Source organism: Petaurus breviceps, unplaced genomic scaffold, assembly GCF_028583685.1.
Source record: "Petaurus breviceps papuanus isolate PSGF00001 unplaced genomic scaffold, PetGlider_PUasm1.0 90925, whole genome shotgun sequence".
Taxonomy (NCBI): Eukaryota; Metazoa; Chordata; class Mammalia; order Diprotodontia; family Petauridae; genus Petaurus; species Petaurus breviceps.
This window is the reverse complement of record NW_027187380.1, coordinates 6,172,192-6,197,736: the sequence shown is the minus strand read 5'-3', so window position 1 is coordinate 6,197,736 and position 25,545 is coordinate 6,172,192. Positions and strand designations below refer to the sequence as shown.

The 25,545-nt window shown below is 37.1% G+C and overlaps 1 protein-coding gene across 2 annotated transcripts in view; it reads left to right on the top strand.

The window, feature by feature from the left end:
• Positions 1–25,545, top strand: part of LOC138152432 (vesicle-fusing ATPase) — a 217,056-nt gene that overhangs the window by 82,290 nt on the left and 109,221 nt on the right. For both annotated transcript variants that reach the window (XM_069076202.1, XM_069076203.1), the window contains exons 9-10: positions 20,105–20,304; positions 25,274–25,439. In XM_069076202.1, the coding sequence (XP_068932303.1) occupies positions 20,105–20,304; positions 25,274–25,439 (366 nt within the window). The remainder of the gene's footprint in view (positions 1–20,104; positions 20,305–25,273; positions 25,440–25,545) is intronic.

The following is a 25,545-nucleotide window of genomic DNA, read 5'->3' as shown; positions in this document are numbered from 1 at the left end:
TCTGCTGTTTTGGTTTTTCATGTTAAGTCTACCTGAGTCTACTTTATCATACACTATAATGATCCCTTTCTTCTTGGAGGTAATAGAATTTGTTCCAAATGTAAAGCATTTTGTGGAGCATGGGATATATTGGTGCTGCCTTAGGTTATTTTGATTCATCCTCAATATTAATATCTCTCAATTTAGCAGTCCAGAGTTCTTTTTCCTTTTTCCCTGCTGTCACATTCTTCTATTTACCCATTTCTTGACATCAATTTCCTTTAAACCTTCTCAGTATATCTTTTCTTTCTAGTTTAATTTCTGTATTACTTCTTACAATTTATGTAAGAATCCTTCTATGGGTTGGACGATCTTTAAGATTTCTTTCTTCTCTGAAAGTCTTATGACATTTGCTGATAAGCCAGAGAGTGATGATATGTTAGCCAGCCAAGCAGGTAAGTATTAACTTGTTAGAGAATGAGTATGATATTGTCAGTTCTGGACCCAAAGCATATGAAAATTAAATGACTTGCCTACAGTTTCACACATAATGTCAGAGGTGAGATTTAAATCCAGATCTTCCTGACTCCAAACCTAGCATTCTTCCTATTACACCATGTTGCCTCTACTAGCTTTAATATCTTTTTTTAAGTTTCTCTTTTTTATTTTTATTTTTTTAGTTTACATCATTTCATTTCCACAAGATTTTAAGTTACAAATTTTCTCCCCATTTTTCCCCTACCCACCATCCCAAAACAGCGATCCCACTAAATATCCCTTCTCCCAATCTGCTCTCTCACATATTTTCCCCCATTCCCCCTATGACTTTCCAGTAGGGCATGGTAGATCTCTATGCCACAGTGCCTATATACCTATTTCCCAGTTACATGTAAAATAATAATAATTATAATATACACATATTTTAAACATTTGACTTTAAACCTTTGAATTCCAAATTCTTTCCTTACCTCCCTTGTCACCCACCCTTACTGGGAAGATAAGCAATTCAATATAGGTTATACATGTGTAGCTATGCAAAACATTTCCATAGTGGATATATTGTGAAAGACTGACTATATTTCCCTCCATCCTATCCCACCTCCCACTTGTTCTATTCTCTAGTTTGATCCTGTCCCTTTTCAAAAGTGGGTGCTTCTAACTCCCCCCACCCCCCAGCCTGCCCTCTCTTCCATCATCCCCCCTCTCATCCCCTTCCCTCCTACTCTCCTGTAGGGTGAAATACCTTATTTAGTGTGTATGTTATTCCCTCCCTAAGCCAAATTCAATGAGAATAAGGTTGACTCATTCCCTTTTACCTTCCTGTTCTTCCCCTCCATTGTAACAGTTTTCCCTTGCCTCTTCTATATGAGATAGTTAAACCCATTCTGTTTCTCCCAATCTCCTCTTATTATATTACTCTCTCACCTCTTAATTTCACCTTTTAAGTATCATCCCTTCCTATTAAATTGGCCCTGTGCCCTCTGTCTATGTATACCTGTACACATATATACACACATTCACATATGTATTCATATGCCTATATATCCTCCTATGTAGACATATATATGTATGTGTATGTATATATATATGTACATTTCTATTCCCTTCAATTATTTTCATACTGAGAAAAGCTTCATAAGTAGCAATTATCGTTTTTCCATGTAGGAATGTTCAACTTTGATAAGTTCCTTATGATTTCTTTTCCCTGTTTACCTTCTCATGCTTCTCTTGCTTCTTGTATCCAAATGTCAAATTTTCTATTCAATTCTGGTTTTTTTCAGCAAGAATACTTGAAAGTCCTCTGTTGCACTGAATGACCATATTTCCCCCTGAAACATGATACTCAGTTTTGCTGGGTAAGTGATTCTTGGTTTTCATCCCAGCTCCTTTGCCCTCTGGAATATCATATTCCAAGCCCTTTGATTCTTCAGTGTAGAAGCTGCCAGATCCTGTGTTATCCTGATTGTGTTTCCACAGTATTCAAATTGTTTCTTCCTGGCTGCTTATAATATTTTCTCCTTGATCTGGGAATTCCAGAACCTGGCTATAATATTCCAAGGAGTTTTCTTTTTGGGATCTTTTTTAAGAGGTGATCAGTGGATTCTTTCAACCTCTATTTTGCCCTCTGGTTCTAAAACCTCAGGGCAATTTTCCTTGAGAATTTCTTTAAGGATGGTTTCTAGGTTCTTTTTTTGATCATGGCTTTTAGGTGGTCCAATAATTTTTAAATTATCTCTCCTGGATCTATTTTCTAGGTCAGTGGTTTTTCCAGTGTGATATTTCACATTGCCTTCTATTTTTTTCATATGTTTGGATCTGTTTAATAGTATCTTGATTTCTCATAAAGTCACTAGCTTCCATTTGCTCCAGTCTAATTCTGAAGCCATGATTCTCCTCATTGAACTTTTGAGATTTTTTTTCCATCTGGCAAATTTGACTTTTTAAGGCATTCTTCTCCTCATTGCCTTTTTGAGCCTCTTTTGCCATTTGAGTTAGTCTGTTTTTTAAGGTGTTATTTTCCTCAGTTAGGTTGTTGACTCTCATTTCATAACTTTCATGCATTGTTCACATTTCTCTTCCCAATTATTCCTATACTTCTCTAATTTGGTATTCAAAATCCTTTTTAAATTCCTTTATGGCCTGTAACCAGCTCATATTTTTCTTGGAAGCTTTTGGTGCAGGAGGTCTGACTTCATTGTCTTCCTCCTTTTCCATGTCTTAATCCTTTTTGTCCCCAAAATAGTAGTGTAAAGTCAGATTGCTGTGCTTGCTTTACTACCTTTGCTTGCTCATGTTGCCACTCAATTACTTGACTTTTGAGATTTTTGCCACAGTAGGACTCTGCTACCAGAGAGGGGAGTTTTGTCCCAATCACTGGGGTTTTCTTAGCTGCTGGAGCTATTAGTTGGGTGCCCTCTCTGAAGCCTCCACATGCTCTGGCGAGCTGGTTGCACACCCCAGGACCTCCACCCTAGACTGCAATCCATATCTAAGCAGGTTAAAGCAAGAGTGATTACCCCTCAGACTGGTGGCTTGGTTCCCCTACAATCTGCAGGCCAGGAGTTCTGATGCATTCAAGAGTTGGCGGCTGCACAGCTGCAGTGCCTCAGCAGCTTCTCCCTCCAGGGGCCAAAGGTCGACCAAACTCCCAGATCCCAAAGTCCACACTGCACTGACCTCTCACTTTGTCCTTAGCATCTATGGGGTGATAATTCTGGAAAGTGCCACAGCTGCTGGTTATCTGAAGTCCCTCCAGCCGGCAGCTCGTTGTGGCCGCCCTGAGGCTAAAACCACGGGCTCATGAAGTCTTTAGCAGGAAGTTAGCTTCTCTCTGTCATTTTTTGGGTTCTGTAGCTCCAAAGTTTGTTTAGAGTCATTTTTTGCATGAATTGGAGGAGGTAGGAGCAGGAGCCGTGCAGAAGTCCTATTTCTACCCTGCCATCTTGACTCTGCTCTCACTTTAATAGCTTCTTTGTAAAATATGGGAAGTGGTATCCTTAGAAAGTGGGAGCAAAGATTTGGTTCTCTGCATGCTGTTGGTCACATATTTTTATACCTTTTTCTCCTATGGAGTAACAGGGATGTAGTATTGGTGTCTTCCCTTGTGTTCAAACCTTGGCCTTCCCACCCCAATCCCCAACAGGATATATTCTTTAAAATATCCTTCTAGTAAGGATCATTAATTTTTTGTACCCTGCAAAGAGGGGGGGAAAGAGTAGAGAATATCACACTGAAAAAAATTCTGCAAAAACCCTCATTTTAATCTTCTATTCCTATATTGTCCTATATCTCTTCTGCCTTTTGTAACTAAACTCAGAAGGGCTGTCTAAACAGGTGCCTCCTCCAGTTTCTCTCTTCCCACTCTCTTCTTAACTCTTAAAATTCTAGCTTCCAGTCTTGTTGCACTGAAACTGATCTCTCCAAAGTTACCAGTGATCTCTTAGTTGCCAAATCCATTGACCTTTTCTCAGTCCTCATTCTCCTTGACCTTTCACAGCCTTTGACACTGCCCATCATTCCCTCCTCCTTGATACTTTATTCTCTCTAGGTTTTTGGAACACCAGTCTCTCTTGGTTCTCCTCTTACCTATTGAATCTCTCCTTCTCTTTCTCCTTTGTTAGATCCTCATCCAGATCACATCCTCTAACCAGTGGTATCTCCTGGGGTTGTCTTAGACAGTCTTTTTCTTCTCCCTCTATACTACTTCAGTCAGTGATCTCAACTCGAATCAATTTAATGACCATCTCTATGCTGATGATTCTCAGATACCTATCCTATCCCAATCTCTGTGCTGACAATCTTATATCTCCACCTTGCTTTAGACATCTCAAACTGGATGTCCAGGAGACATCCTTTTTTTTTTTTTTGGCATTTTTTTTTTGGTCTTTATTAATTTGTTTGTTTACTTTTAGTTTACAAGATTCAGTTCCACAATTCCTTGAGTTTCAAATTTTCTCCTCCTTCCCCCCTCCCCTTGGCAGCAGGCAATCAAGTATAGGATCTGCAAATACTTTCACATTAGATATTAGTCAGGTTGTAAAGAAGGATTGTAACCAATGGAATGAACAATGGGAAAGAGGAAACAAAACCAAACCAAAAAAAGAAAGAGAGCAGATAATTTGCTTCAGCCTGCATTCAAACTGTGTTCTTTCTAGTTCTTTCTCTGAATGTAGACATCTCCTTCCATCATGAGTCTTTTGGAGTTGTATTATAACCTTGTATGCTGAGAAGAGTCCAGTCTGTCGAAGTTGGTCATCACACATACGTTGTGTCTGTAATCGTGTACAAATTTCTTCCAGGAGACATCTTAACACTCCAAAACAAAATTCATTATTTTTCTCCCTAAACTCTCCCCTCTCCTCACCCCATCCTACCTTCCCCATTATCATAGAAGGTAATCCATCCTACCAGTCCTTCAGGCCCACAAACTAGGAGATATCCTGGATTTCTCACTATCACTCCCAAAATCCAGTTTCCAACCTATTGCCAATACCTGTTGATTTCACCTTTGCAACAGCTCTCTAATGCGTCCTCTTCTCTCCCCTGATACTGCCCAACTCTAGTACTGGTGGTCATTAACTCATGCCTGGACTGTTGCAGTAGCCTGGTGGGTCTGCCTGTCTCAGGACTCTTCTCACTCCAGTCCATCCTTCAGTCAGCCACTAATTTTCTTAAAGCATAGGTCCAGTCATGTCAAGCCCTATTTAATAAATTCTGTTGCCACCAGGATCAAATACAAATGTTCTATTTAGTTTCTAAAGCCTTTAGTGACCCAGCCCTCTCCTATTTTTTTAGTCTTCTTATACCTTACATGTATTCGTCAATGCTGTGACACTGGCCTTCTGGCTGTTACACGAACAACATACCCCAAGCTCTTGACTTCTGGGCATTTTCTCTGGCTGTTCCCCATGCCTGGAATGTTCTTCCTCCTATACTCTGCCTACCGACCTTCCTAGCTTCCTTTAAGTACCAACTAAAATCTTATATTTTACTGGAAGTCTCCAACTGCTCTTAATTCCTAGTGCCTTCCCTTTGTTAATTATTTCCTATTCATCCTATATATAGCTTACTTTGTATACATTTGTTTACATGTTGTTCCTACATTAGATTCTAAGTTCCTTAAGGGCAAGGACTGTCTTTGCCTCTTTTTGTATCATTAACTTTTAACACAATATCTGGCAGTAATAGGTGCTTAATAAATGTTTATTGTTTGCCTGTTTTCTAAAAGTAAGAAGATATGGTAACTAATTCCATACCACACCAAATTTTATAGGCTTTTTTTTTACTATACATCTGAGTTTTTTATTCTGTCTTTTTTCTGTCTCTCACTTCTCAAAATTTTTTAGGTCTTAATTGGTTTCTTTTCTTTTGACTAAATATACTTGGACTTTCAATGTAGTGAACTCAGCAAATATTTATTAAGTACCTACTATGTGCAAGGCAGGTGCTGAGGAGATGATGCCCAAAACCAAAGTACTGTTTTAGCTTAAAGTCTACTATATACTGTGAGAACTTTCCTTCAGCCTAACAGCCCTTTTTTAATTGTCATTTGTCATCTACCCTTTATGGTTACACTTTATTAGTCACCTACATTCCCATACGCTCCATCCTCAGTATTTTGTCTTTAAACACTTTGCAGTTTGACTTCCATTCTTACTAGTTTAAGAAAAAGAACTCTCAGTTGTAAGTTCCTTTTAAAGAAATATCTTGTTTCTTATCCCTTTTGATTTCCCAGCTCCATTTGATTCTCTTAACTATTCCCTTCATTTGAAACTCTTTTCATTCTTGATATATTTCACTCTTACGGTTGGTTGGTTGGTTGGTTGGTTGGTTGGTTGGTTGGTTGATTGATTGATTGATTGATTGATTGATTGGAGGCCTGGAGAACAGAGGGATAAATTCCTCCCAAAGCTTTCCTTTATAAGGGTTCAGAACTTTCCAGATAATTCTTTCCCTCAGTGACTAAACTTGGTTTCAATTCCCCAAACATCATGCTCCCATGCCTGTGATGGGTACCCCACCCCCACCCCTCTGTCCTCTCTCTTTCAGTTTTCTTTTCTGTATTGTCTTTCCTCATTAGATTATAATCCCTTTGAGGGGAGGAATTGGCTTTTTGTTATTTGTTGTCCTGACACCTTTAGCACTGTGGCTGGCACACAGTAGGTGCTAAATAAATATTGATTGACAGTTGCCTTTTATGTATTTTTTCCCATTCATTTCACATTCCTGACTGTTTTTGCTGATTCTCCTCCTTCATAGCCATTAACAATGTACATTCCCTAAGGTTCAGTAGTTGGTACTCTTCTCTTTGTTCTTTTAATTTTTTTTTTTTTTTTTGCTTTTTGGACAGGGGAGGGCAGGGCAATTGGGACTTGCCCAAGGTCACATATATAGTAAGTGTTAAGTATCTGAGGCCATATTTGAACTCAGGTCCTCCTGACTCTAGGGCTGGTGCTGTATTTACTGTGCCACTTTTCTCTTTGTTCTTAACACTCACTGAACTTTTTAATCTGTTCATGTGGTTTCAACTACCGTCAATAAATAGATAACTATTAAAATCTACATCTTCACTTCTCATAACCTCTAGTTAGGTATTTAACATTCTTTCATTCAACTGAAAATTATCATTAATCTCTTATATGTAAGTTCCATATTAAGTGTTATGCATTTTATTAGGTTGTATCTCTAGATTTTGCCATTATCTTTAATTAGATATTCTTCAATATATAAAACAACCACATTTATATCATTCAGTTCCATAGGTGTTTATTAAACTTATCATCTCCTATCAAAAGCAGTGACCCCTTTACAGTTATCCTCAGTAGTAGATAACACTTTCATCCCTAAAAATAAAACCTTATGTTTATTTTCACCTCTTGTCTCTCTGGTTCCCCATTCCCAGTCCCAATTCCCTGCCAATTCTTTTTGCACAGTGCCTTTATTCCTTTCCATTTTGTTGTGCTCATACCTTATGCCTTGAGTTTTACTGCAACCTTCTAGCTATTCTAGCTATACTTTCAGTTCACCAAGCCATGGTTTTTGAGTGATCACTCTGTACCCAAAATTAATTGGGTCTTCATTTTTTGTGAGTGATTATTAAAGAAACAAAAAGCATGCAGTAGTTGTTCTCAAGCAGGTTACCATTTATGTTGGTTAAATATGTTTAGAAGCTTAAGAATACTTAACTAACTTTATAGGGTATAAATCACTGGCATTATTACGCTTAGAGGATTGTTGTAGAGAAAGTCCTCTAAGACTTAAAAGTGACATAGACTCCGCACATTGTTATGTAAGTGCTGAGATGAGACTGAAATCTCATTCTGCATTTTAGGAAGTTTTCTTAGGTGAGGTTTAAAGAGGAAGAAAGAGAAAAGTGAATTGGCAAAAAATAAAAGTGGAGTGGACTTTCTAGATAGGAGGAAGGAATGGGTAAATTGTATGAAAGGCAAATCAAGTTTATATTGGGAAATAAACAAAATTGTGGGAAGGAAGCAAAAAGACCTTTAAAGTTCTGAAATTTTAAAAGGTGCATTGCTGCCAGGTGGCAGCAAGGTGGGACCTGCTATAGTAGATGCGTGATGTTTGTTGTCAAGAATGTCTGAAATACCAGGCACACCCTATAAGGGAGTGTAAAGGGTGGGAGCGTCAGCAAAGATTAGTTTGGAGAGTTGGTGCACATAGCCCATCTTTAGTTCTAGACTATCTAATGAAATGATCTATATTAAATCTCAATAGTATTACTTGGATATAGACCAGTTAGGTGACAGACACCCTTATCCAGCTGTTTGGCCAGGTGGGAATTCATAAGACAATCCTTGGTGCTCAGGGCATCAGGAACTTTTTCATTATCTACTTCAACATAAAGTGCTCCTGGCATTTTAGAGTTGGAGTTCCTGCAAGTCCCTACTAGACAAAATGGTGCCTAGAGGCTGGTGATAAAAGACCTGTCTGCTCAGGTGGGGTAGAGTTGTGATCTTGGTCTTTCATATTTCCTTTCCTTGTAGATTGATCAAGAAGGAGGATAATACTTATACTAAGCAGAAGCTCAGATGGCTAGCAGTTTTAATGTCAGTGTTTCAAAGCAGAGAAGAGACTACTTATTTTGTGAGTTGATAGAAGTCATCCTCTAGAACAGGGATGAACAAACTAAAGGCTGAGGGCCAAATCCAATCCATCTCCCCATTTTTGTTCAGCTGGGAGTTAAGAATGGTTTTTGCATTTGAAAATACAATAAAACTTTGTTTAAAAACATAAAAACTATTCATAACTCATGAGGCTATATAAAAACAAGTAGACAGCCTAACATAATTTGCTGTCCCCTGGTCTAGACTTCGAGTTATTAGGTAGAACAGAAGAGATTAATAGAAACTCTTGAGTACATATAAAACATAGATCATATTATAAAGGATATAAAAATGTGGGAGTGGGGTGGGTCTCATAAAGACAATAGTCAGACACTTTATTAAGAATAAAATTAAGAGTAACCTAGCACAGTTGGAATCAGTCATCCTCTTGAATAGGGAATTGGCATTGAAAAGACTACCCTGGATTATGATTGCACTTTGTGCAGGTGCATGCATTCATTACATAAAACTTAGTATTCAAATCCATTTTTGCACATACATCTGTAGGGAAAAACTATAAGCCTGTTTTGTTTGAATATGTCTTGACTTGTCAGTTGCCTTTTGATAGACTTTCTCATCTGTGAACATTGTGGATCTGTCTGCATTACATTTAGTATCTGTTCTTGGGATTCCCCTTTAAGCATCAGTCATCATTCAAATTCCACTTCACACTTATCCTACCTAGCTCATGTTGCCCACAAAATGAATTTAGCACTCCTTATTCTGACACTAATTTGACAGAGATCACTTCTAATTTATTATCATCCTGCTCATTCTTACATGAAATTAATGTTTGACCCAATTTTTTCCCTTTTGGATGCCTGAAAGTTGACTGACTAATTTTTCTGAATAGAACTCCCCTAGATAACATCTCTTATGAAAACAGAGTAGATTTAATGTTTTTCTCCCCAAAAGAAGAGCTTAACTATTGCAAACTTTTTACTGTTTTTTTAATATTTCTTTGAAAGATTGCAAATAAGAAGCATTACACTTTTTATTGTACCAGTGAGACAGTGCTACCTGTGAAATATTTAAAGGACAAGATCATACTTATCTGAAGCACTAGAATGTAGTAAATGTTAAATAGGTTTACTCTCTCCAGAGGTGATGAGCGTGTCACCTCATTATAGTGGATTAAATCCCATTACATATAGAGGATTAGACCCTCATAATTTTAAGATATGTGTAGGGCATGTTAATTAAGACTTTTCATAATTCTCAGTCTAGTGATCATATCCCCTGCATGTCTAAATGGTTACATAGTCAGTTCTGCTATAACTCAATATATGAATTTCTCAAAAGCATTGCACTATGCAAAGTCATGAAATACAAACCTCAGTGCCAGTAGGGAAAATGGGGCGAGGGACACAGTCAAAATCTTCATCACTGAGTGACACATTAAACAAAGATAGGAACTTAATAAAAAATGGTAGCACAGTTTTAGATATGTTAAATGGTTGTAGGGGAGGCTAGGTGGTGCAGTGAATAGAGCACCCGTCCTGGAGTCAGGAAGACCTGAGTTCAAATCTGGCCTCAGACACTTAACACAAAAAGCTAGCCATATGACCTTGGGCAAGTCACTTAACCCCAGTTGCCCTCCAAAAAAGGCAAAAAAAAAGATATGTTAAATGGTTAAGAAAGAGATAAATATTACAGTAAGTAGTGTCAGATTCCATGGCCATCAGCCCTCTACAGCCTTGGGCTGCTGCTTGTCCTAATTCTGCGACCTGCAGGCTGGACTGGCAGTCTTAGGCTCTTGAGCAAGATGGGCAGGTCCCAAACTCCATTTTGAGGGCCAGAGAAAGTGGGGGGTGGGTGAGTCCTCCTAAATATACATCTCTTCCTACACCAGAAGGTGCACAATAAATATACTTCTTTACCTTAACAAAGACCTGAAGTTTGCTTATAGAAGTGGGGGTTGGAAGTGGTGCAGTTTTCTCACATAAGAAATTGTGCATAAACCAACTCAGAATTTTCATTATGCTAAAAGTGTTCTCTAATGTATCAATTTTTTTTGGAAAAAATTCCTCTTTTCAAAAAAGCATTGTAGTAGAACTGCCTTCATTTTTTTTAGATTGAAGGATTCATAACACTTCTGAGAGAGGAAGATAGAAGAGAGGAGGAATGGTGTACAGTACCTATTTTCCTTATGCTAGGGAGGCATAGGAGAGCCTGTGGTGATGTGGAATAGTCGGTATAATTTTAGAGCATAAAACTGCACAAGTAACTCCTTTTAAAATGGACATGTTACATCACAGATAAGTGCCAACAACATAGGATACATCCTCTATGAAAATACTTCCCGGATTTTTTTTCATACTTTGGCATAATAATAAAAATTTTCCAACTTATCTGGGAAGTGAAAGGCAAGATACAAGAATTTAAGGGAAAAATCCATTAATAATATTAACCTAGGGATCATAGAGAAGCTCAAATTAGTAGCCACAAAGTGCCCACTGTTAGTGAGCTCTTAAATGAAAGTTTCAGTGGAATATTAGCTCCTTGAGGGTAGAGATTATTTTGTTTTTGTATCCCCAGCAGCCAGAACAGTGCCTTACTGTGATAGTAGGCATTTAATAAATGTTTGTTGAAGAACATGGATTGGTTTGGGGGGAGAGGTGTAACTTAATAAAATTCATCTTGAAAAGTGGTATTTTTTTCTTCTCCGGAGACTTGATGAGATATTGAGCCATAATAGCTCTCATCAAATATTTGAAGGGCTGTTCTGGGGAAGAGAAGTTTGATTTGTTCTTTTTGGCCCCCTAGGGCAGAGATAGAAACAGTTGGTAGTTGCAAAGAATCCAGTTTAGGCCTGCAGTCAGGGAACATTTCTGCACCATTAGAACTGGCTACAAGCAGGAAGGACTGCCTAGGAGGCACAATGCTGCATGACGCTGCTTGGGTTTGTTATTTCTGAAAATTCTCTTTGGGGATGGGCTGGAGTAGGTGATCACTAGGGTCCCTTTCAACTCTGAAATTCTGTGATTCCATGATATTAACACGATTTCTCTGATTTTTTTTGTCTATCTGGCATTTGATCATGAATACTGTTTTTCAATCCCATTGAATTTCATACAGTATAGCTGTAGAGGTGAAAAGCCTTATCAGGTGTTTGGGGTATTTCACTTCCTGGGAGAACCTGAGGGGCCAGCATTATAATAAATTTCTAATGAGTATTGCTCACTTAATTTTTAGTTGATATCACCATGGTTTTTACATTGTTTAATCAGTCAAAAGTCATTTATTAAGGGCCTGCTACATAACAATTGCTGCGCTAGGTGTTATGGATATAGAACTGAAAATGTATAGTCTCTGTCTTCAAGGAGCTTACATTATGTTACTGGAAAAAAACATATTCGGGGGGGGGCAGTGAAGGAATGGTGGCAGTAACAGCTGGGGTAAGGAAGAAGAGCATCCCAGATGTGGAATACATCTGTACAGTTATATGAGAGGTGGAGTGTCACATGTGGGGGGAATAGCAAGGAGGACAGTTTGACTGGAATGTTGTTTGAAGGGCTTGTTGATGGGACCAGGGATATTCAAAGACCACGGCATCAGGAAGGTGATGCCATGACTTACAAGTGAATTGGATTTAAATGAGGGAGGGATGTGCAAAGTCACTAGCCTCACTTTCTCCTCCGGAGTCATCTGGGTCCAGTGGCAAGATATAGTTCAGGATGACTGGAGATGGCCCAGCACCTGGAATGTAGAGTGTGTAGAATAGTAAAATGTAATTTAGTCATTTTGGAAAGATAGCCTGGAGCCAGATTTTGAAGGGCTTTAGATGCCAAACAGAAGAGTTTTGAATTTATCCTGCTTGCAGAGGGGAACCACTGAAATTTGTTGAGCCAGGGAATGACAAAGTAAAATTTGTGCTTTTGAAATATCATTTTGGCATGAATTGGGTTCAGGGAAACCAATTAGAAGACTGTTGTAGTCTAGGTGAACAGTGTTGAGGGCCTGAACTAGGGTGGTGGCCATGTGAGTGAAAGAAAGGGATATTTGTCTCATAACAGTAGAATCACCAAGTGAAGTACTTGTAGAAGTCCAATCACCCAGACTTGACAATTGTTGGGTCAATGACAGAAGGATCATGGATGTAGGTTCCAAATGTATCTTCCAAACCTGAATGACTGGAGAATGATCATTTCTTCAATAGAAATAGGGAAGTTGGGAGTAGGGGTTGGTAGCACTTGAAAGATAAAAAGTTTGATTTTGGTTTCAGACATGTGTTTGAGATATCCAGGGCACCACTGGAGAGGTGGGACTAGATGGAGCCCAAGAAGGAGATAATCTGTGCATAGCTGCGAGTCATCCACATAGATATGAAAATTGAATCCTTAGGAGCTGATGATTTCACAGAGAAAGTATAGAGAGAAGAGGGCCCAGGACAAAGCCTGGGGCTTCACTCAAACATAGAGCATGGGGTAAGAATGATTATCCTGGAAAGGAGACCAAGATGGAGCAATCAGAGAGGTGAGAGGAGGATGAGTTGCCATGAAAATCCAGGAAAGAGGGAGTATTTAACAACAGCATCGTGCTGCAAAGAGGTCAAGAAAGATGAGTTAGCAGGGGAATGACTAGAGGACAGAAAGAAAGGTGGAAGGATGGATGTTATGGGAAGATAGATGAATTTTTGAGTCACAGACTGAGGAAATGAAACATTTGTGGGATGAGATGGGACCAGGGATATGACCAGACCTATGAATGAGTTTGAGTGAAGGGGCAGATAATGGAAGTTGAGAAGGTTGATGAACTGAGCAGGAATAGTCTAGTGGATATCAAGACATAAGTTGAAGTCCTCAGGTACAAGAACTAAGATTGGAATAGAGAGGAAGACTGCAACTGCCTGAGACAAGAGGGAGAACGACAAGACTGGTAGATAACCCTGTTCTAGACAGAATAATATGCCTAGATAGAGTGAACTTCAAAGAGAGGTGTAGTTGTTAAGTGCTAATGGAATAGGGAGGACCTGGAGGTGACAGTGATGAACACAAAACTTGCCTTTTCACCTCTATTTTTCAGTATATCTGGAGGTCATATGATAAGGTACAACTACCACTTGATTATTTCATCATTGACAGCTAGGTGGCACAGTGAATAGAGCATTGGAATTGAAGTCAGGAAGTTTGTTTTTCAGTTGTATCTAACTCTTCATGACCCCATTTGGGTTTTCTTGGGAAAGATACTAGAGTGAATTGCCATTTCCTCCTCCAACTCATTTTTACAGATGTGGAAACTGAGGCAAAAAGGATTAAGTAACTTGCCCAAGGTCACACAGCTAAATAAGTATCTGAGACCAGATTTGAACTCAGGAAGATGAGTCTTCCTGATTTCAGACCCAGCATTCTACCCACTGAGTGACTTAGCTGCCCCAAGACATCAGGAAGACCTGGGTTCAAATTCGAACTTTCTAGCTCTGTGACCTTAGACAAGTCACTTAACTGCTATCTGCCTCAGTTTCTTTAACTGTAAAATGGGGATAATAACAGCACATATCTTATAGGCTTGTTGCAAAGATCAAATGAGATAATACTTGTAAAGCAAGTAGCATAGTTCCTGGCACATAGCAGGTCCTTAATAAATGCTTTTTCCTTTTCCTTTTTGCTAATAATAGGTATTGCTATTAATGCTAATAATAGCAACTAGCATTTATGTAGTACTTTAAGATTTACAAAGTAGTTTACCATACTTTATCCTCACAACCCTGGGAGGTAGGTACTATGCCTTTTTGCCAATACCTTGAATAATAAATGTTATTGGAATTTATTTCTAAAATTGTAGCAAAAACAATTATTGCTAAAATTAATAATTACTAACACTTGTATTTAAATGGATGACTTTCTGTATTCTTAAGTAAGTTATATTTGTGAATGTAGACAATTAGCTAAACTAAATAGCCTAGGCAAAACTATTTCTCTACCTCTCCGAGGCAGATCTTGACCATCCAAAGTTCTCAGCCTCCAGAGATGTTAGGGCTCTTAACTCCTAAACAGATGTGCATATATACACCAAGCTATAACCTATAACTCAGTAAGAGCTTGGCTAAGCTACCCAGGCAACCTAACCTACCCATAGGGGATCGTTCAAATAAAGTTTAAACTTACCTCCCCTGTCTCCAGGGAATCTTTGAATCAAGTCACAAGAAGATGAAAGGTACCTCTCCTTAGGCTGGCATGTAGTATTAGTCTGAGATGTCATGTAGCTTTCCTGAGTAGTTTGTGTAGCAGAGAGGAACTAAGCAAGGGAATTGGGTGAAGACTCTGGACAGCTTTATAGCTTCTCCTAAGTAGAAGCTTTAGAGTATGGATTATCTTGTAAGAAATGTGAATTCCTAGATCATTTAATAATATTAATATTCAAATGTAAGTAGAAGCTTAAGTTCCAAAGCCAAATAGAAATAATTATTTTATTAACTACCATTTTAGATTATCTGTTTCACTGCCACACTCAATTAGTGTAGCTATTCAGAATGTACTGTACTTCTGTCTATAGTCATTATTAACAAAAACAAATTAGATAAGAAAGGTAACAAACTGAAAGCAATTTTATTTTGGGGTTTGTTTTTTTTGAGTAAATAAATATTCTGGTAGTGCATTTGACTATACCACAAACCCACTATATTTCTTAATTATATAGGTTAGAAAGGCAGGAGAAGAGATGTGGAAGAAGCAGGAGAAACAAGTTGAGAACAAATGGAGAGGAATTATTTTGACTGCAGCAATTTGAATGGGGAGAGGAGGTTTGTACAACCATTAGTCTGGCTCAGGAATTGCCCAAGACCTGAGAGCATAATTGGAGTGTGGATCTCCTACAGACCATTGGTAAAAATTAGTCCTATCCTAGTCTTTACTTCACCTGCCTGGACATCAAGGTCCTTTTAAAAAAATTAAGATAATCAATATTTGTACATTGCTTATTTTCCTGAAATTTAAATGTAAAAGATTAAATAGAATCCATGTTAAGTAACATCCCTTACTTAGATAAAGACTAAGATAAAGAACCGAAGGAGATTAATTGCCTCACTTTTAATGCCTTTTAGGCATTAACTGTCCACTTGTAACTTGTGGAGGTCTTTGGTATTGACTTAAATGTTAAGATAGTTTTCCTTCTTTAATAGATCAGCTACTTGAAAATGATAAAAACAAGTCCTAGTTTCATTATTGTTTATTAATAAGGTAAATACTATTATAGAGGTAAGCATGGGGACATCTTCATATATGCTTACAGTTATATAGTGCTTCATTTTCACATAGAGAGCAATGTGTTCTTTGCATGATATGGGTAGTCAGAAGACTAGGGTTTCTCTAATGTGCCATTAATTTACTCTTAACTTCTTGAGCAAATAAATTAAATTCTTCAGACTGTAGCTTCCTCATCTGTAAAACAGAGAAATTGAACTTGAAGATTTCTGAGATATTATCTGCCTATGATTTGTTGTATATTGGTACCCAAAAAAGTACAGCTTTTTGACAACCCAGCTGATACAGAATGCTGATCTTTTAAAAAAAAAACTTACCTGTTTGGATTTTAACAAAAAATTATGACAGATACTAACAACAATGAACATTTCCATATACAAAGAAGAATAGAAAAGGATGTTTGTATATGCAACTGTGAATCTCTTTTGCATACAGATTGTTTCTTTTTTTAAAAAAGAGTTTTAAATTTAATAGTAACATACTAATCTCAATGCTATAATAACCATATTTTGCTCTGACAGTACTTAAGCTTGGTACTGTTTCACATTTATAAGTGTCTGTATACTAGATTTAGTTCCATAAATATATTTGATTTTGTTGTTTCCTTTTTTCTTTTCATCCTTTATGATATCACAAAAATAATTTATTTTTTGAAATTACTATTCCATTATTTACATGTTTTTCTTGTTTAATTTGCATTTCTCCAAGATATCTTAAACTATTTTTGTGCATATTTATATCAGTTTGTCTATGAAAGTAATAAGCACTAGGCCACGAACCCAGAGTTTCTAAAAAAAAGTGAAAAATTATCTTTGCATCTTTTGGCAGTGTGCTCATATGTATATATGTATTTGTGGTGTTTTCAGGGTATTTTTTTAAGCAATTGGGGTTAAGTAACTTGCTCAAGGTTACACGGCCAGTTATTTTGTGTGGGTGCTAACTATCTGAGGCCAGAACCGATCCCAGGTCTCCTGACTCCGGGGCCAGCATTCTTACTCACTGCGCCACCTGGCCGCCCTGTTTGCAGGATATTTTGTAAATTTTTTTTTTTTGTAGGGAGTTTGTTGCATTCACTTAGCCATGTGTTAGAGGGAGTTAGAAAGATGTGGAATATAAATGAAATTATTTCAGTGTCTTAGTAACAAAACTATAAATGGAATCCGAGAGCATTCTGTCTCCCGTGCCAAATTTGCCCATGATAAAATTCCAGTGCATTTAGAAGGCTAAATTTTCATTATGTTTTAGTTTTAAAAGTTCAGGATTCAAGACTTAAAAAGCCAGTTAAAAAATAAGAATATAAAAAAAATTAACTTAAGCACCTATTATATACAAAGCATTATACTAGGTGCCAGGATTTACAAGGATAAAAAAAATTATCCTTGCCTGCTCAGAGCCTAGAGTCTAGTAAGGGAGGTCACACATGTATAGATAACCATAATGCAAAATATGATACTAGAGGTACAAAGAACATCCTATAAGAAGTCCCAAGAATAGAGCTGAAAGATCAGGAAAAGTTTCATAAATTAGTTCTGTGAGGTATTTTCATTAGTTCTCATGAAAACGTTAAACAGGCAGAGATTTGTTGGAGAGGGTAGAGAGCATTCTGGTTGAAGGATGTGGTGTTATCAAAAACACAGAATTGGGGAAAGGTTAGTTTCACTAGAACATAAGATCATAAGATTTAAAGCTGGAAAGGGACCTTAGGAATCACCTGTTATAAATTCTCACATTTCATAGAGGAAGAAAATGAAACGTAGAGATGTGACTTGTCCAGGATCACACAGGTAGAAAGTAGCACAACCAGAATGGGAAGCAGTTCCCCTGACTCCAAACCTAGCACTCTTTTTTACTATACCATACTACTGTTCATATAGTACATAAAGGGGAAAAATATGAGGTGGAGCAGAAAGGTACCTTGGGAGCCAGATTGTTGGTATGTGATTAATTGTGAAATGAGTAGTAAAGATTCTAAGTGGTATGAGTTTATAGTAGAGGGGCAAGCACTGTGAGTTAGGAAAGTCTTCTTGAACAGGTGGGCCTTTAGTTGGCCTTTCCAAGACATGGAGGAGGAGGAATAATGGCACTCCAGGTTGGGGATAGTGATCATGAGACTTGAAAATCATTTGGGAGCGGAGAAAGGAAGTGGAGCCTTAAAGGAGATACCAAGAACTGTGTAAAATCACAGAGGGTAAGGGAGGGAAAGAGGGCAGTGTGATATAGGGTGCCAAATGCTGTGGAGAGATTTAGGTGAATGAACACCAGCTATAACCTTTCTGTCTAAAAAATACTTTACATCTACGAGAAAAGATTAAGGACCGGGATTGATTATGTCCTTAAAATAGATGCCCATGATATCCAGTGACTGAACTGTTTCCAGGCTTGAAAAAGAGACTACTACTTCTCTCCTTCCTATAAAGAGAAAAGTATAGGTTATTCCTCTGAGTTCCTCTTGGAAAGAGAATCTCTAGATAACCAGGGGAAAGCTAAAGGAAAAAGCCAAGATCCTTAGCTGAAAGAAAATTACCCGAGTATACTAAATTGATTCTTTTAAAGGGTCAGATGCTTTCACTGGAGCCTTGTCTTCAATTAAATAGTTAGCATTTTATTCCTTCACTGGGAATAAAGTTAAATACAAACATGTAGCCCATAGTTTTTAACATAAAGCTTAGATTTTCAGTAGGAGGCACTTAATAGAATAGTGGTAGAACAAGCAGGCCCAGAAAAGAATTTAGATTTAAAAGCAGTGTTTGTATTTCCTCCGAAAATACAGTTTTTGATTTAAAAAATTGTAATTTGTGACATTATTATTATTAACACTTTTATCTTTTTCCCTTTAGATATATGGATTTTACTTTTTGGAAGGGGGAAGGTAGGGCAGTTGGGGATAAGTGACTTGCCCAAGATCACATGGCTAGTAAGTGTTAAGTGTCTGGTACCTGAGATCACATTTGAACTCAGGTCCTCCTGACTCCAGGCCCAGTTCTCTATTCACTGCTCCACCTAGCCGCCCCTAGATATATGGATTTTAAAGGTTTACATTATAGGGTAGATGGGAACATAGCCGTTGTTTTCTATTGGGAGTCAGAAATATGATTCTGCTTACAGAAACTTGCTTTATGATTATCTTTTCGAGAAATTTGCCATTCTCTAAAGTGAGGTAGACTTGTTTGTATCTATCATTGATGCACCAAGATTTAATAACAAATTACTTTGTAGCATCTGCTTCTTTGTAGTAGAATTAGGTTGAGTTAATTGTGAAACTGAATGGAGGAAGTGGACAGTTCTGCCACTGTGACTAAATGGCTATGGTGGTTTTCTTGAAAAGTGAATCTGACCATAAGCAAAAGGACCTCATGGTATCTTGCTTGGCATTCTGGATCTTATGGAATAAGTCTGTCGGGAACTGTGCTGTGTGGTTCATCAAATATATAGTGGTGGCACCAGGGCTTGTCAGAGGTTTATTGGAACTTGCCCCAAAATAACCAAGTTCCACTGGAGTGGAACTTTGACTTCTGCTGTGTTACTATAGCTAAGTCAGTTGTGTGATAGATGGTCACCCTTTCAAGTGTTCAACACTCATTGGGCATTGGGCACTAATTTAGACAGTAAGGGAAGCTACAAAGTAGTAACTTGTCTAGTTTTCTCCACAGGACATTATGAGGGTAATAGAAAGGGGATGGGAATTCAGAAGGCCTGAATTTTGAGTCTTTACTTTGCCAAACTGAGTGAACTTGGGCAAAACTCTTTACTTCTTCTTTCAGCCCTAGTTTACTTATCTATATGATGAAAGGGATTGGATTAGATGGTTCTGTAGAGCTGAACCATTCTTGTGGAATGCCTCACAACCATCCATTTAGCTATATTCTATTTTCATGTATTTAGAGTGACTGAGCAATCTGTTCCTTCTACAACTAGTTTATATATCTTATATATATCTTATGTATCTCAACTGCCTTAAAACATAATTATCCTCCTCCTACATTGAAGAATAGTGAAAATAGTAGATGATATTCTCTTCATAGACATTTAGACATTTTCATGGATAGAATTGTGTGTTCTGTAGATATAATTGAGTAATCTGTTTTACAGGATTAATTTCCAAATTTTCCATACAATAAGTGTTTATAATGAATTTTTTCTCTGTAAGACTTGTTTTATGTACAAGAAGATGTTAAATAATATTGCCTAACCTGACCTGAACTTTAAGGGGAAAGAAAAAAATCCTTCAATATGTCTGAATGCTAAAATACAGGCTGAATTTTAATCCATTGATCTGGGACTTTACTGCTTCTCCTTTAGGTTGCAAACATGTGAAAGGTATTTTGTTATACGGGCCCCCAGGCTGTGGTAAGACCCTTTTGGCTCGACAGATTGGCAAGATGCTGAATGCGAGAGAGCCCAAGGTCGTCAATGGGCCAGAAATTCTTAACAAATATGTCGGGGAATCAGAGGCAAATATCCGTAAACTCTTTGCCGATGCTGAAGAAGAGCAGAGAAGGGTAATGTAAACATTAAATAATAGGAGTTAATAAAAAGCCTAGTTGTAACTTAGATTGTAAAGGAAAATTAAGATATGTGATGGGGAAAATTGTTATTTTATAGTATTTATGTTTTGGTATAGCATGCAAATAAGATTTATTTAGTCCATAATTTACAGCTAACTTTATCTATTAGACATTAAGGGCATTTACATTATATGAAGAGATAGATGTTCATGTTCTTGGCCACTGAACAATCAGAAGAATTCAAAGATGGATGGTTGCATGTGAGTATAGCTATCCTAGGGACGTTTAGGTCTCTCCATTGTAGTTTTTTGATTTGTTTTGTTTTGGGTTTTTTTTGCTTTTTTTTTTTTTTTGGAGGGGGGGAGGCAGGGCAATTGAGGTTAAGTGACTTGCCCAAGGTCACGTGGCTAATAAGTGTTAAGTGTCTGAGGTCAAATTTGAACTCAGGTCCTCCTGAGTCTAGGGCTGGTGCTCTGTTCACTGTGCCACCTAGCCACCCCTCTCCATTGTAGTTTGACACCTTACCTCCAAAGGTGTGAATATATATACAGAAAATTAAATATTTTTAATTTACATTTAATACAGAAAATATTTAAAATGCAGAAAAGTCTATCTTGGGAGGATGTGTACACACACACACACATTTATACATTAAGGGTCATATATTGAAATTTGATAACATGAAAGTGAACTGGGTCATCAGTATATTGGCAGGTACTTGGACTAAGTTCAAAAAAACTTGATTTAAAGCTTAAAATTGAAGTTTATTAAAACATACAACACTTCATCCACTGACATTAATTTCATTTACTTTTCTTCTTGTTCTTCATTTCAATAAAAATTAGATAACTTCAATAAGATTAAGATAACTAAGAATAAAATAGCTTGTTACTATTTTCATAAGACTTCAAATATTTGAAGCCCATCATTAAAAGTTTCTAGACATTCTAATTTATACATGATGACCATTAGAGATCTGTCCTAGGTCTCAAAGTGAGGCTACCTCTAGGGTTATGAGTCCAAAGAGATATTGGCTTTGGTGGGCTGTGGTACAGAGCCTGACCAGTGAAGGTTAAATCCTTAATTCCAGGGTTTAGTTAACTTGAATTCCCAGAAAATCCCAGAACCAATAGTTTTTATTATTTAAATTTGTTTTTAAACTATACCAAGTGCTATTTTGCTTTAAAAGCTAGTTCATGGCCGTGAATTGTGTTTTTTTGTTTGTTTGTTTTGTTTTGTTTTTTAAGGAGTGAAAAAATTACTGTAAAGAAACATTTTATAAAATCTAAAGTGTGAATATTTCCATTTGTTTCCATGGATTACTTTCTTGTGCTGTGTCTAAATTCACATGCAGTTAAACATGAGAATACTAATGTTAAAATTGAGTTGGTCACTTATTTTTATTTTAAAAATTTTCATAAACTTTGCAAAGAATATAAAGAATACTTCATATTGACTCTCTACTACTTATAGATTTTTTTAAAGTATATTTAATATGATACATGAAAGCACTGCCCTGCTTGTTTGTGTTGTCCCCTTCTGAACTTCCTTTTGCTCTCTACTTTGTATTTTTAAATAATTCATTGTTCTTCATTTTCTTCCTTTTTTAGTAGTACCATTATCACTCCCCACTATTCCTCTTTGATATCTCCCCTGCCAAAAAAAAAAAAAAGCCCTCCCTTGGTAACATAAAGTATAGTCATACAAAACGCATTGACCATATCTCAAAATACAGTTTCATTTTGCAATTCTAGTCTTTTACCTCTCTCCCAGGAGGTCTTCTAAAGTCATAGTTGATCATTACACTGATCAGAAATCTTAAATTTTTCTATAATTGTTTCCCTTTACTGTGTTGTAGTCAATTTATATAAATTATCCTCTTGGTTCAGCATACTTTACTCCGTGTCAATTAATACAAACCTGACCATGTTTTTCTGTCCCTTTTATCATTTGTTATAATGCAATGATATTTCATTATATCTATATAACATTTTAAAATCTCTTCCACAGAAGATAAGTGTCTACTTTCTTACAAAAAAAAGTGCTAGTATACCTATTCTTATACATATGGGTCCTGGTAAAGGATTTTTAGATATAAATAATCATAATCATTCTTTTCCAGTACAACTTCTCATCCTGTACATTCAGAAATGGTTCAACATACCCAGCTAATGACTCCATGCAGTAGGTTGGGGGCAGGGCAGTGTTAACAGAATAAAGAAAAGCATCACCTTTGTGATTCTTGACAGTCTAGGCTGAAGGAGATGAAGAATCGCAAATAGGTCATACTAGCTAAATATAGCACAGTCTCTTCAGAAGGCTGTTGCCAGGGGCTCAGTAGCATCAGATTTGTTTCTATGGGAAAAGATTTTTCAGATGGCAAGAAGAGAGCTAGAAGCCAGTGGATTGAACAGGATAGTCTTATAAGGATTTAAACCCTTCAGAAATGGCTTTATTGATGATTCAACTATATTAATCTGTGAACATTAATTTTGACATCTTCCTAACCTAATTCCTAATGTGTTGCAATAAGTACTGTATCTGTGAACTTGCCTTCCTTTGGAGTAACACACCTGTAAAAATAGAAGTTATACTGGCTCCTTGGAAGAAGCATTCTGATGACAAGTCATAAGATTAGCAGGGTACTGAAAAGGTCAGAATTGTAATGAATTATATTCACAGCAGATTGCCAGAGTGATAATTTATTTGAACATAGTGTTCTCATTGTCTTTGGCTTCACAGAATACCCAGATAATTTTGGAGGTTCGATTGAGAAGGAATCCATGATTCTACTGGTCACATAAGGCACATTGACAGAAAAAAATTAGACATAGCTCCTTTTTTTGTGCTGTGCAAAATATACAGTATTGATGAAAGATGTTTAATGATATATTTCACTGCTTTTATGTGCATAGATTTTAGTGTTAACTTATGAGAGTTGTTAATTTATGGAAAATTTAAAGATTACAAGAGAATTAAAATAAACCTTACTATAAAAAATGCCTTGGCAGAACTAAGATTAAAGCTTCAAGTTCTTCTTTCCAGTCTTTTTGCACAGGTGGGATGACAAAATCTTCCAATTTGGTCTTTGAAGTTGGGAAATGAGTATAATTTTTTTCAAGTGTAAATAGGTTTGCATACCATTTTAAAATTGTGATGAGAACAATTTTGAAGAAAATAGTTTTGTTTATAAAATTTAGGAAAAATCCATCGACAGTAAAACTTTCCAAAACCTTTGCTGCATATATAGTCAACACACTGTATGTAGTACATTGTAATAGAAAGAGTACTGGAATCAAAGTTGGAAACCCTGGATTCAAACCTTAGCCCTTCCACTTACTGTTTGTGTGACCTTCGGCAAATCATTTAATCTCCTCCCCAGGCCTTAGTTTCTTCATCTGTAAAAACAGAGGGTTGGCCTAGTTATCTCTAAGGCTCTATCCAGCTCTAATTTCTATGAATGCCAACAAAACCTTACATATAATAACTCTGAGAAGAGTAACAGTACAACCCTAGTTGATTATATGATCCATTATTGTATAAAATTAAATGCCTGGAGTCTGGTTCCTTTTAAAGCAATAACGTATTTCAAATCATAAACTTTTGGACTGAAAACTCCTCCTGCCTACATAGTAGGTTCATCAGTATCATCTCTTTTTGATCCTCTTTGCTATGCCTGCTCCCTAGGTGCCCAGCAAATCCTGTCCCAGAGTCTGTCCTAGTTTTATTCCTCTGGCTCTACTGGACAGATGATACATTCTTGTAATCTCTTTTATACACTGTGCATAGTGGATGACCTTAGGATCTCTCTCTCTTCCTTTTTGTCCAGTCTTTTATTTCTTGATCTCTAAAGGACTTTTCCAGTTGGGTGTTCTACTGACACTTCAGATTCAAAATGGCAAGACCAAACTTCATCACTTCCCTTAAGTCTTTTACCTTTAGTTTCTCCATCATCCTGGACATGAATAATCAATTTGTCACCTGAACCTGAAATCTAAGGTTGATATTTGATACTCCTTTATCTTCTCTTTCTCTGTGATAGGCAGTAATAAAATCAAACCTGCTCTGGAACCAGCCTACCCTGCCCACCTTGGGTACCCTCCCTTACCCCATGCTGATGCTTTTCAGCTCCCTTTGATATTTTGTCTTCCCTGTTAGGAACACCTTGCAAGTAGGAACCATCTTGTTTTTCTTCTTTTTGTGTTCCCAACATTTAGTACATTGCCTAGCTCATAATAAGCACTTAATAAATTCTCTCTTTATCTGTGGAGACATAGCACTCCTCCTTTTCAGTCATCACCACTTACAGAAATGTTATTAGTCTAATTTAGTATCACATTTAATACTGTCACTTTTGTCTCACTGACTCAAACTTCTCTCCCTGCTGATCTCACTTGTGTGTTACTAAAATCATTTTCTATGTGTGCATTAGAAGTCCCATCATCCCTCAATTCCAAATCTTTCATCAGTTTCCTCCTTAACAAATATGAAAGCCTTACTGAGCATTTCACAAGTCCCTACTAGCTAAATCTACCCTGGCATTATTCTAATTTATACCCCAAATTAGTTAGTAAAATCTTTTAGTCATTTATGGATCCTACTTGTCTCTGAACCTTCACTCAAGTGGTTTCACATATCTTTTTCCATTAAATTAAGTATCTTCATCCATTTAGTTTCAGTTGATGTTCCACGTAATTTATTTATAATAACCTGACATAACCCTGAATCCCATCATATCTACCCAGTCCCTGTAGTACCCTCATTTAATTTTTTGTACTTAAAAAAAACATTTATATTGATTAAAATACTCATGTTTCCTTTCTTCTCCTTTAGATTGTTAGCTACCTAAGGGCAGGGACCATGTATACTTTAAGATTGCATATTACCTGTTTGTAGACAGCCAAAAGAATACTTATAATATTTAGTGATAACATGCAGCTTGGTTCTTTTCCCACCCCAATAGCTTGGAGCTAACAGTGGTTTGCACATCATCATCTTTGATGAAATTGATGCCATCTGCAAGCAGAGAGGAAGCATGGCCGGAAGCACAGGAGTTCACGACACTGTTGTCAACCAATTGTTGTCTAAAATTGATGGTGTGGAGCAACTAAACAACATCTTAGTCATTGGTATGCTCAAATAAATCTTTTAAAAAACACGTATCAGGTAGGATCTAAATTGAGATAGGGTGTGTGTGTGTGTGTGTGTGTGTGTGTGTGTGTGTGTGTGTGTGTG